The sequence below is a fragment of the Drosophila sechellia genome, chromosome X (genome assembly GCF_004382195.2).
Source record: "Drosophila sechellia strain sech25 chromosome X, ASM438219v1, whole genome shotgun sequence".
Classification (NCBI taxonomy): Eukaryota; Metazoa; Arthropoda; class Insecta; order Diptera; family Drosophilidae; genus Drosophila; species Drosophila sechellia.
Genome location: NC_045954.1, coordinates 10834405 through 10845052, shown reverse-complemented (window position 1 = coordinate 10845052; position 10648 = coordinate 10834405). Strand labels below are relative to the sequence as shown.

General features: G+C 43.4%; 2 protein-coding genes across 5 annotated transcripts; one reads left to right on the top strand and one right to left on the bottom strand.

Moving 5' to 3' along the window:
- Positions 1–220: 220 nt before the first annotated feature.
- Positions 221–1416, top strand: LOC6617617 (uncharacterized protein CG1552). 2 transcript variants are annotated; one of them, XM_002041894.2, is made up of 3 exons: positions 221–403; positions 541–655; positions 832–1416. In XM_002041894.2, exons 1-3 carry the CDS (start codon positions 256–258, stop codon positions 1082–1084), a joined length of 516 nt encoding a protein of 171 aa, XP_002041930.1. In that variant the 5' UTR covers positions 221–255; the 3' UTR covers positions 1085–1416. The 2 variants fall into 2 exon arrangements, with proteins under 2 accessions (XP_002041930.1, XP_032581973.1); XM_032726082.1 differs by having other exon boundaries at positions 256–403; positions 541–694.
- Positions 1417–4245: 2829 nt separating this feature from the next.
- LOC6617616 (SET domain-containing protein SmydA-8) lies at positions 4246–8958 on the bottom strand. 3 transcript variants are annotated; one of them, XM_032725855.1, is made up of 5 exons: positions 8586–8958; positions 5438–6483; positions 5157–5279; positions 4628–4821; positions 4246–4572 (listed from the first exon to the last, which is right to left on the bottom strand). In XM_032725855.1, the coding sequence occupies exons 2-5, from the start codon at positions 6010–6012 to the stop codon at positions 4355–4357; spliced, it is 1110 nt and encodes a 369-aa protein (XP_032581746.1). In that variant the 5' UTR covers positions 6013–6483; positions 8586–8958; the 3' UTR covers positions 4246–4354. The 3 variants fall into 3 exon arrangements, with proteins under 3 accessions (XP_032581746.1, XP_032581745.1, XP_032581744.1); XM_032725854.1 differs by having other exon boundaries at positions 8599–8945; XM_032725853.1 differs by lacking the exon at positions 8586–8958 and adding an exon at positions 8308–8550.
- Between the last annotated feature and the right edge of the window lie 1690 nt (positions 8959–10648).

Sequence of the window (10648 nt, the reverse complement as noted above, 5' to 3'; positions counted from 1 at the left end):
ACATCGGCCTGGGCAAAACGCAAAATTTGCATTGCAATTTTATTCTTGATTTAATCAAGTGCCGTGGCACAAACGCCAATTTAACTACCCATACACACACACACGCACACAAACACGCTCACACACACCCACACATCCGCAGGGCAATGAGAATGCCGTCAGACGTTGCGTATACGTAATGCTTTTGGTTTGTGTAGCATTATGGGTTGGTGTGAGCTTAGCGCGTAGTTTGCACCAGCCAGCCGAGTCACCGAGATGTACCAGCTGGAGAAGATCTGGGTCCTGCTGTGCCTGGCCCTTGTCGGTGTCCTTGGCTTCGGCCAGTTCCACATGAAGCACTATCAGCTGCAGCGCAACTACAATACGCAGGAGGATTCCGGCGAGAATGACAATAGTGTGCTGCGTGAGTTTTCATCTTCTTAGATTCCACTCGATACAGTGAGGAAAAAAGTTGGTAACTAGCAAATATGGTTACTTTAAATGGAGTTCTAGCAGTTTTTGAGATTTCTGAATATTGATACGTTTACTTTTTCCATGCAGGAACCTTTCGCCGCTGCATGTGGGAGCAGTCGAAGTTTCTGCCCCGCCGCCTCGTCCTTTTGAGCCTGTGCTCGAATCTCTTCTGCGAGAACAATCACATAATGCCCCGTTCCAGGTCTATTTTCGTAGTGGAAAAAATGTCTAGGCCGAATGAGTAGTTGACCAATGCAATTCTATATAGCTAAGCATGTGCACCTAGCATGCCCTAGAAATCCACCCTCTACCCCCACGAAATATCCCAAGAACCTGAACTAATGCCCTGCCTCTCCCGCTGTTCTGTGTCTCCTCCAGCTGCCTGGACATCCTGCCCGAGCAATGCGAGCAGGGCGATGAGGAGGAGCTGATGTACAAGCCCTTCCCCGATTGCTGTCCGGTTTATTGCAACCTGAAGCGTCGGATGCAGCGCCTGCGCACCATGCACTTCAGGCACCGCCTGCTGCGCAACAAACAGGACGGCTCAGCGGGATCCGCTGGCGGTGGATCCGCTGGTGGCGACGGTCCCAATAACTCGCTCCTCAGCGAGTTCGTCTACAACAACTACTAGGATGACAGGATGGTTTTGCTCGGCAGGATGACCAACTAGGACGACGCGACGAGGACAATCCAGCAAATCAAATTATTCTGCGATTTGTGAACCAACCGGTCAACTTGTAAAACTGCACAAAAAAGGGAGTCGCGTCACCTCAACACTGAGCGGAAATGGATCCAAAACCGAGTTATTTGGATTTTGTTAATCTCAATATGTAGGTTATAAATTAGATTGTAACATATATAAGATGTTATTCATCAAACTGAGCACAAAAAAGAATAACAATCAAATTTTTTCAATGTTAAACTAATGAGCAAAAGTTTTTAAGAACATATAATAATATATTATTTACATCATGTTTTACGTAACTAGCTGCCATCATTATGACATTAAGTTTGAACTTGTGGAAGTAAGCAATCGGATTTATTGTGTTCTGGAGCTTAAGATTTCCATTACGCATTTTTTCTCAGTGGAATCTCTCCAATATCCAATTGAAACTGTCACTCGTTTGGAATTCGTCTAGACAGGCTCTCGAAAGTCCAAGTTGATGGACTTTTTTCTATTGCTATTTTGAGGCCGTGACCAAGTAGCTGCAGCCCTTTTTTCCCAGGTTTCCTTCATTAGGGCTTTTTCGGAGTCTCAAGAGCTGTGCTCTGCCCAAACTGCGATTTCTTTTTTTTTTGGGCACAGTTGGCGGTGTGGTGTGGCGATATATCCTGCAGCAGTGCTTCCTGTTTCCGCTTATCGTTTTAACACTTTTATGGAGCAGATGCAGCTGCAGAGCTTCGGAGCTTCGTGCTGGTGCCTTTGTCTTCATTTTTATCTGCAAACAAGCAATAAATTTTATTTTAATAAGCAACACTTTTGATAGCCAGTGTCGAGCTGAAAGTTCCCTTCTACTCCCCTTTCCTTCCCTTCCCTTCCTGTTTCTGCACTTGTTCTGTGGCTTGTCCTTGTCCTGGCAGTCGCTGCCATCCTGGCTGTATTCTTGCTGTGGCGCAGCAGTAAATACAAAGGATACTTGGCATCATCGGCTCACGGTTAGCTGCCATAATGTTGCGGTCCAAGGCAGAGGCGTCCAGTAATGGGGATAAGAACTAAGTAAGTAAGTTGTGCAAAAAGATATTCCGAACAAGAATTATAATTTTTATTATTATGAAAACATTAGCTTAGAAAAATGTCCCAACAAAACCAAAGAAATTAAATCCAATTGAAATCTAAGGACAAAATTAGATGAAATATATTCACAACCTTAGTAGCCACAATATCCCTCATTGTAAATAAAATGTTGTTAATGATAAGGTTTCCCTTTTCGACCGATAAACTGATTGCCGCTGCCAATCGAGCAAACTGTACCTTGTCGGCCTTTTGTTTGAATAGAAAAACAGGTAAACGAACAACATGAATGCAAAGTAAATGGAACATTGCAAACAATTGCCAGTCATTTGACTGGATCCTTTTGGTCGGGCTTTCTGGATGCCACGTCAATGTCCTTGGCTTTGAGGCAAAACATTATCCCAGATCCAGTCCAGACCCAGACCAAGACCCAAATCTGGCATCCAGAATCCAGCATCCAGCATTCAGAGTCCTGGGTCCTGATAATCCCCCTGGACCATGTTGGCCACCCACCGCCTCGCTTACTTTGTGCGACTATATCCTGGGATATATACGTATGTATGTATATGTATGCTCCTGCTACCTCCTTTCCCGACCATCGTCTTATTTTTTATGTGGCTTTATGCGGCAACATCTCATTGTGCCCCACACGCGTGTGCGCCTGTGTGTGTGTGTGTGTGTGTGTGGCGCCTTGTCGTCCTTCTTACTGCCATTGTTGTTGCAACTGCAGATGATGTTGTTGTTTTTCTTACTTTGTTGCACTTTGAAGATTATTGCACAATGCAATTTATATTTATCGTACGCTTTTAGTTCTAGCCGCTTTTTGCCTAGATTCTTGCGTTGCAACAGGGCATATGCATTGGTGCACCAGATTTGACTTTAGTCCTTAGAGAATCAAGAAGAAATGTTAGCTAATGACACCAAATGACCCGCCTAAATGTTTAGGACATGCTAAGTTTATAAGCTTCACTGTACATTTAGGAATATCAAATATTTGTGTTTAATAATTATATTTTATTGTGTCTACATAGTTTTTTTCTCAAAGGAAGTAATGTATTTGGTCTTTAAGTAAGACATATTCCAATAATTCTGAAATAATCATTTCGATTTCAAAGGGTATCCAATCTTCAAGCCGCGCTGGCCTCTTTGATGTTTTTGTTTCATTTATGTCCTTGGTGATGTCATACACATACATGCTTCGGTGCTCACATATACTTTTGTACATGCATGTACGAGCCTTGTGATTTGTGGGGCGTGTCCAGCCCCTTTTGTCGTCATACCTGCAGAATAGTGCAGTTGGGCGTATCTACTTTATCTGCATGTGGCCACATTGTGGATGATTATAAAAATTCAATGCATTCATAATAGTGTTGTTGCTCCTGACAGCAGCCATCCCAGTTCAGCGTTTTTCTTCAAGACAAAGGATTGCAAGTAGCAAGTTACCATCTTAAATTCTCGACTTTGGTCCTTCGATTTCATGTTTTGCAATAATTTAAATGTCTGAGCACCATGGTGACCTGCGATGAATCGAGTGAAATGCCAAAATGTCCATTAATTAACAGTGGAATAGAAGAAAGAGATTCGTTTCCATTCAATGACAACTCATCGCAGATTTTCTCAACCCAGGACTTCAGTTTTCTTTGTCTCACTTTTCCCTCGATTTTTTTTTTTTGTATTATTTTTTTTTTTTTAGGGTACAATTAGGCGGCGCGGGCTTTTCTGGCCTGAACTCAAAACTGTTGAGTTGTCGGAAGCACTTCGAGTTTTCCCTTATTGACATTCTTCAACAAAAAATGGCCAAGGCGGATGAAAAGATGGCGAAAGATGGAGTGGAAGAGGGCACTAAATAACTTTAGCTTGAAGTTGAGGCGGAAGTTTGGAATCAATAATGACGAGACAGATTTGCTGTGAATGGTTTAACTCGGTTCGGTGGGGGATGTACGAAATGGAAATACGATAAAATCTTTAATGAATATATCAAAAAAAAAAATATTCAACCCCCTATATGGGGCTAAGGAAAGTCCATGTTCCACGTTTTTACATTGAAAATCATACTTGTATATATTTTCTAATAAACCATACCGGACTATCTGGTATTTTAATTTTGAGATACATTTTCTGTCACAGTAAACTCAGTTAATTTACAAATAGTCTATAGAGCCCCTTAGACTAGCAACCCATTTTGCTTAGCGCATCGGCTGCAGCCTGTCCCATTGCATTTTCCGTAGATCCTTCGGGTTCCATTAGCAGGATATCCCGGCTGACTTGGAGCAAATTCACGACCTCCTTGAGTCGCCGCTGGAACTCCTGTCGTGAGATCTGTCCGCTTTGGAAGGCCGACTGGGTCAACACCATTACGGGGGCATGGAGCTCGTACATGATGAGTCCTGCGATGGAAAAAAGTTTCATAAATATTCCTGGAACTGTTGAAGGAACACCCACCTCGCAGACGGGTCAGACCCGGATCGAGTACGTCTACGATTTCCAGGAACTCGCGGCAGTAGCTCTCCTTGCGGGCAATGTCCTCTGGGGTCATCTGTGGCAGTAGGTATCCTTCAGTCCGACCGTAAATCTGGCACAAGGAATATTTGGCCGAGAGCAGGAGGTAGTGATTCGGTCGCAGGACATCCCGATATCTGCAGGATAATGATCGATTGGAAGTCACGAAGCAAAGGAAAGTGGTAAGATATATTATTATTCTTCTGCTCTAAGTCTTGTTCATAAACCAATGAATAAATAATAATAAAATGAAAGTAAAGAATAGTTCAGAATTATAATGCAAAATATTAAAATTGTCGCACTCGCATTAGGTAGCCATATTTTTTTCCATTTTGTTACTGATCGATCGACCGAATTGGGCTAAAATGATTCTTCAAATTAGTTAAAGCATTTAGATATGTATGTGAAGATATTTTTTAATATATGTATGTATATTAGAAATATGCCATGTGACCCGTGAATGCAGACGCACCTAAGGAGAAAGTTCTCCAGTCCTGGAATATCGTGGACATCAATGTCCTCCAGGTCGTTGTTGATGCGGTCCAACTGGCGCTCCACTTCCGTGGCTCCCATTTTGTGGGCGCAACGGTCGCAGCTAATTGGAATAAGATAAGCATAGGATTACTGTACAGCCCAATTGGCCCAAGGATGTCGCTCAGTGATGGGTGGGGTGGGTCAATTTTTGTGAAAGGATAATTCGGATTATGGCCCGCCCATCACTGCCCACCATCGCGACAGCACTACACTACTCACGCCCAGTCGCCGGTCTGCTGCAGTGGATCCACCGCCCGCACCGATCCCGTCCGACAGGTGGCGCACACGAGGGCGCTGCAGTCGGTGCCCAGCTCGCGGGGATCGGAGCAGCGCCGGCAGCAGCACCAGAAGAGCTTGCCCTCGTGCATGAAGGCGCGCCGCTTGAGTGTGCCCTGCAGCGTGTACGCATAGCTGAGCGTCAGCGCTTCCCGCTCGCGCACGCGCCGCGAGGTGCGCAGCAGGATCTCGAAGGACCTCGGGTCGTCCGTGTGCGCCGTGTTCGGTGTGCAGTCGTGCGCGAGCAGGAAGGCGCTCGGATATAGCGTCCGCGCCTTGGCGCCATTCTGGCCGATCTCGAAGCAATTGACGTCCAGTATGCCGCACACCTCGTGCACCTGCTCCGCCTCGAGGTCCTCCAGCTGCCAGGTGACGCGCAGCCGCTGCACCACCTTCTCCTCGTAGTGGCGCCACAGCACCGCGTTCTGGCGTCGCTCCTCCGTATGCGATTCCATGCGGGCGATCAGAGCGAACTGCTCCGGATCGTGCTGGCGCAGGAGGAGTATGCGAACGATCATCACCAGTTCGTAAAGGTCACGCAATTCCGCCGGACCGGCGCGTTCCGTCAGCAGTTCGCCGGCGACCGCCCGTCGTTCCCCGTACAGTTGGCACTCCGTTTCCGTGTGACCATGCCGATGTTTGAGGCCCGCACACGTGCTGCCGCAGATTGGCCAGGCGCAGCCGGGACAACGGTATTGATCCGGCTGGAGGGACACCGGCTGATAGCAGCCCAGGCACACGGGATCACCGCTCACACACGGCCCAATGGCCAGCGGCTCCTCGCGGATCAGCGTCTCACCCGCCTCCAGCTGGCGATTGGCCACCAAATATCGGCCATATATATCGGAGTGTTCTACGCGATATGGCAGCTCCTTCTCCTCCGTCGGGGAGGTACTCTGCTCCTTTTCCTGCTGCTCCTGCTTATCCTTCGACTGCTGACCACCCCGCTGGTGTCTGGCTCTGTTGTTGTTGTTGTTTTTGTGGTGGTTCTGCGGGGAGCACAAGCACAAGAGATGAGAGCACTCATTAGTGGCGGCTTCCGTTGCTAATTGTATTCTAATTGCTATCCCCTGCTCACGCTCATTAATCAGCAGTTCGGCCCACTGTCACCCCCCAAAAATGGCCCGCTGACCAGCTTCCCATCTGCCTATCTGCCCAGTTGTCCAACTGTTCCACTGTCCCAAAGTTCCACCTTCCCACGCCCACCAGCACACGCCCAGTTTCGGCCGTTGTCAACAGCTGGCAATTAAATGCCACTCAGTTGGCCGCAACAGGTGCCTGTTTTGCCTGTTTTGCACGCCCACACATCGAGGTGTCCCAATCGATTTGGCCCAAACGGACTTCCATCGGGTCGACATGTTCGAACATTTAATTTCTTGGCAGGCTTATTAGCCACCTGCTTAAACCACGAACTGAAAATGCCTATTAACCTTTTCTAAGTTCTTGGCTAATAGATGTAACTCTATATTCTTAAATTTCTTTGGAATGCTACATTTCTCTCAAGATTTTATTGTTTATTGTGAAACGCTGCCAAATTCTACTTTTAGCTCGACAATTGCATTCGATGCATATGGAATAATTAGCTTATTCCATATAATAAACACTGGATTGTTGCCAATTTTTCGCAATGTCTTTCTTTATTGATATTTCTGGTGCAGAACAGATCTCAATGCGTGCTTCTAGTCATTTAATTATTCCATTTTATTGAGAATTTACGAGAAAATTAATATGTAATATAATTTCATAGTGCTCTGGTTTGTTTAAAGTATTTCGTAAAACAAACAAACAGTCTATCTTTTAATCATGCTGTTAATGTTAACTTACACAAATAAATCTGTACAAATTTATCGGACAATTAAAAGCACTGGTTAATCCACTACAAATTGATTAACTTAATTTTAATACTCTTTCCGCGGATATTTTAATATTATTTGCTACCTACAGTAATCTATATAATTGATCTCTCTTTGTCAAAAGTATATGCAAACAACTTTGATTTATGCTTATAGGTATATATTGTTATATAGGGTATATAGAAATCTGCTTGGCATAGTTGATTTCCTTTCTTGTTTAACATTTAAAATGCCATTTCGACATTAAAAGGCTTGCAAAGCTCTCGTATGCAATTGAATCTGATTACTTCACCGATATTTGGTTTAATGGAATGTCTTCGGTAATTGGTGGGCTATTTCCTTGGCCATAATGGATGCGAATGCAAACTGGCTGGTCGTTCATATTGTGAGCTCCTCTATCGGATAATGATTCATGACCACCTCTTGTGGGTGTGTGTGTGTGTGAACTGTGCTTGTGTGTGTCTGTGTGTGGAAAATCAATTTCCATACTTCTGGCTTCTCTCAACGCCTGCATATCGGATTCATTCATATCCGACTTATTTATAGGCGGCGACTCTTTTGAAAATCGCCGAGCACACATTGCGTTTCGTTATAAATAAAACAAAACATAACAATGTGGCATCACACCACCCCAATCGACCCACCACCTCACCACTTCAGCACCCCACCAGCAAGCCAACAAGCCACCAAACCACTGAACCACCAGGCACAGTGGTTCACTCTCCGATTTCCTTTTCATCACCACAAAAACAGGAAAAAACTGAAGGAAAAATGTCGGGAAAACAGCGAATACAGAATATCCAAAATAGATTTCTCTTGTTTTGTCTGGTGGTTGTGGTCTTTTAGGAATTCTCATGCGACTTGGTCTCCGATTATAGTGCACAATTCGAATGAGAAGAGCTTGGGATCGCATCTCACTAGCCAGGTCAATAAATGTCACTCCGTATAAATAATACGTACCGGGAGAACAAATTCTAGAATTTCCAGAAAGTCTTTCGAAATAGGCATATAGCATATAACATAGTATGGAGCACATAAAAAAAATGATATATATTTCTTTAAATATCCATAGATTGCAAGAAGCATAAGTAACATAGACCACATTCGTTTCTTTGTGTGTATGTAATGTGCTTTTCATTTCACTGTGACTATTTGCAGTTGTCTCTGTAATTAATTTTTAATTATGCATTCGCCCACCAACTGCCACGCCCATCCCCGCCCTTCGCCCACAGCGCTACCTGCGGTGTTTACTTTTTTTCTTCCCGGCATCTCTTTTATTTGTATTTAAATTTGATTTTATTTTATTTCCGCGGCACAGCTTGTTAATTGATTTTAATTGATAATTTTAACGCGGCGCACACGAGTTATTTAAAAGGCCGCTCGCATTTAATAGATATGTTTAACAACTCGTCAATTAATTGCGCCGTGTAAATCGCGTCGGATAAATGTGTCAGCAGATTGCACTGGGAGAACCAAACAAACAACCAAATGGGAAATGGAATTCAAAAATCAAAGATAACAACAAATAAATATATCATATGTATATAAATTTGTATATAAATAAAAACTCTAGACACGCGTTGTTCGAACCGCGAGGCACAAATTGCAACTGTCGAGTTGTCGTTGAACGTCGAACGTCGAAAATCGGGAGACGGCGCTACGCCCAACTTGTTGGCACACATTCAAATTCAAAATTAACAGACCCGGCCACCCCTCACGCACACACACACACACACACACACACACGCACATTGTCTCACACACACTGACAGCTGGTATATATATTTTTAAAAATTTATGATATTGAAAACATTTTGGCCACAAGTCCAACGAGAGCCCCGCCATCTGATTAAAAGTTCGCGGCACTTCAATGCCACTGTCAAGATGAGTTAAACAGCTCAGATACATATATACTCATTTATATAGATATATATATATCTCGGATACATTTCGAATTTGTTTGGGTCCTCAGGCAGCCCAGAAATAAATCAATTTGATTTTAAACAGCACTATTAAATCGGAAGAATATTGCATATTGCATTGGCTGAAAAATTGAGATAGTATGCATATGCACATATTTTGATTTATTTTAATTTTCTCAAAAATATGTATATCTGATCGCAAGAGATTCTTATAAATTCTAGATGTCTAAATTATTCGGAATATGATTTAAATATAGCTAATTTTTTAGTGCAGCTGCATATGTATACATATACATATATTATGCGATTAATGCGTTCTACAAAAAATAGAGAAAGTCAGTCCAAGCAAACTAAGATTTTCAGATAGTTTTATTCACTTTCTAGTTAGTCCAATTATTCCAACCGAATATGTGCAACTAATCAAGGGCTTCCACATGAAATCCCATCCAAAATAATTACAGAAGTATTTGATTTCAGGCATTAAGGTCGTATCTTGCAATTAGCATTAAAAGCCAGCAGGATGAATGGAAACATATGAATATGACCTTTGGTTTGTTGTGATCGAAAAGCCTTGGTTAACACACCTGAACAAGCTGTATTTTAGCAGTGGTTTGAGTTTGCGCACATGTCTGGCTATTTAATAATTTACTTAAGCCCGAAAGCCGTCAGATGTGGCCCAAAACACATGCATATAGAATATTTGCAGATGTGCAGGCCAAGTGCCATCACCTGCACCGATTTGAAGGCCTTTCTAAGCCACACCACCCACTACTGGGTGCACACACCCCAAAACCACCCACTAAACCAGCTAGAAATCTGTGTTGTATCTGCGGGGCTAAGTTTCGATTATATTAGGCCATGAAGTGTTTCGGAGCCCAATGATAAATAAAATTGCTTTTCGACCAACTCGGTATGGCCCGAAATTCTGGCTGTCAGTGGCAACTTAAGCCGACTTAACAAAGTCCCGGTCTGTTTCCTGTTGATATTCGCCCAAAAATGCTGGCGATTTATGCAGTTTTGTTTTCATGGTGTGTCAAAAGTGTTCATAGAGTCGTCATCGTTATATCCATATATCCTGCACCTAACTCCCAACCCCCTGACCATCACCTTTGTTGTTCATCTTTATGTGCGAGGACATTTCAATTAGTTTTGAAACGTTGCCGCCGGCCAGCTTTTTAGTTGCAGTTGATGATGCTTCTTTTTGCTGCTGCGGATTTTAATTGTTTTTATTGCTTTTGCCTGAGGGCAGAATGGAAAAAATCGAGAACAGCATCGAAAATGATCTAAATTCGAATGTCAGGTGGAACTGGGCATTCCCTGCAGTCGGTAGAAAAAAAATGGTACTATTATAGATTGCGTCATAAAATTCAACAAATTAA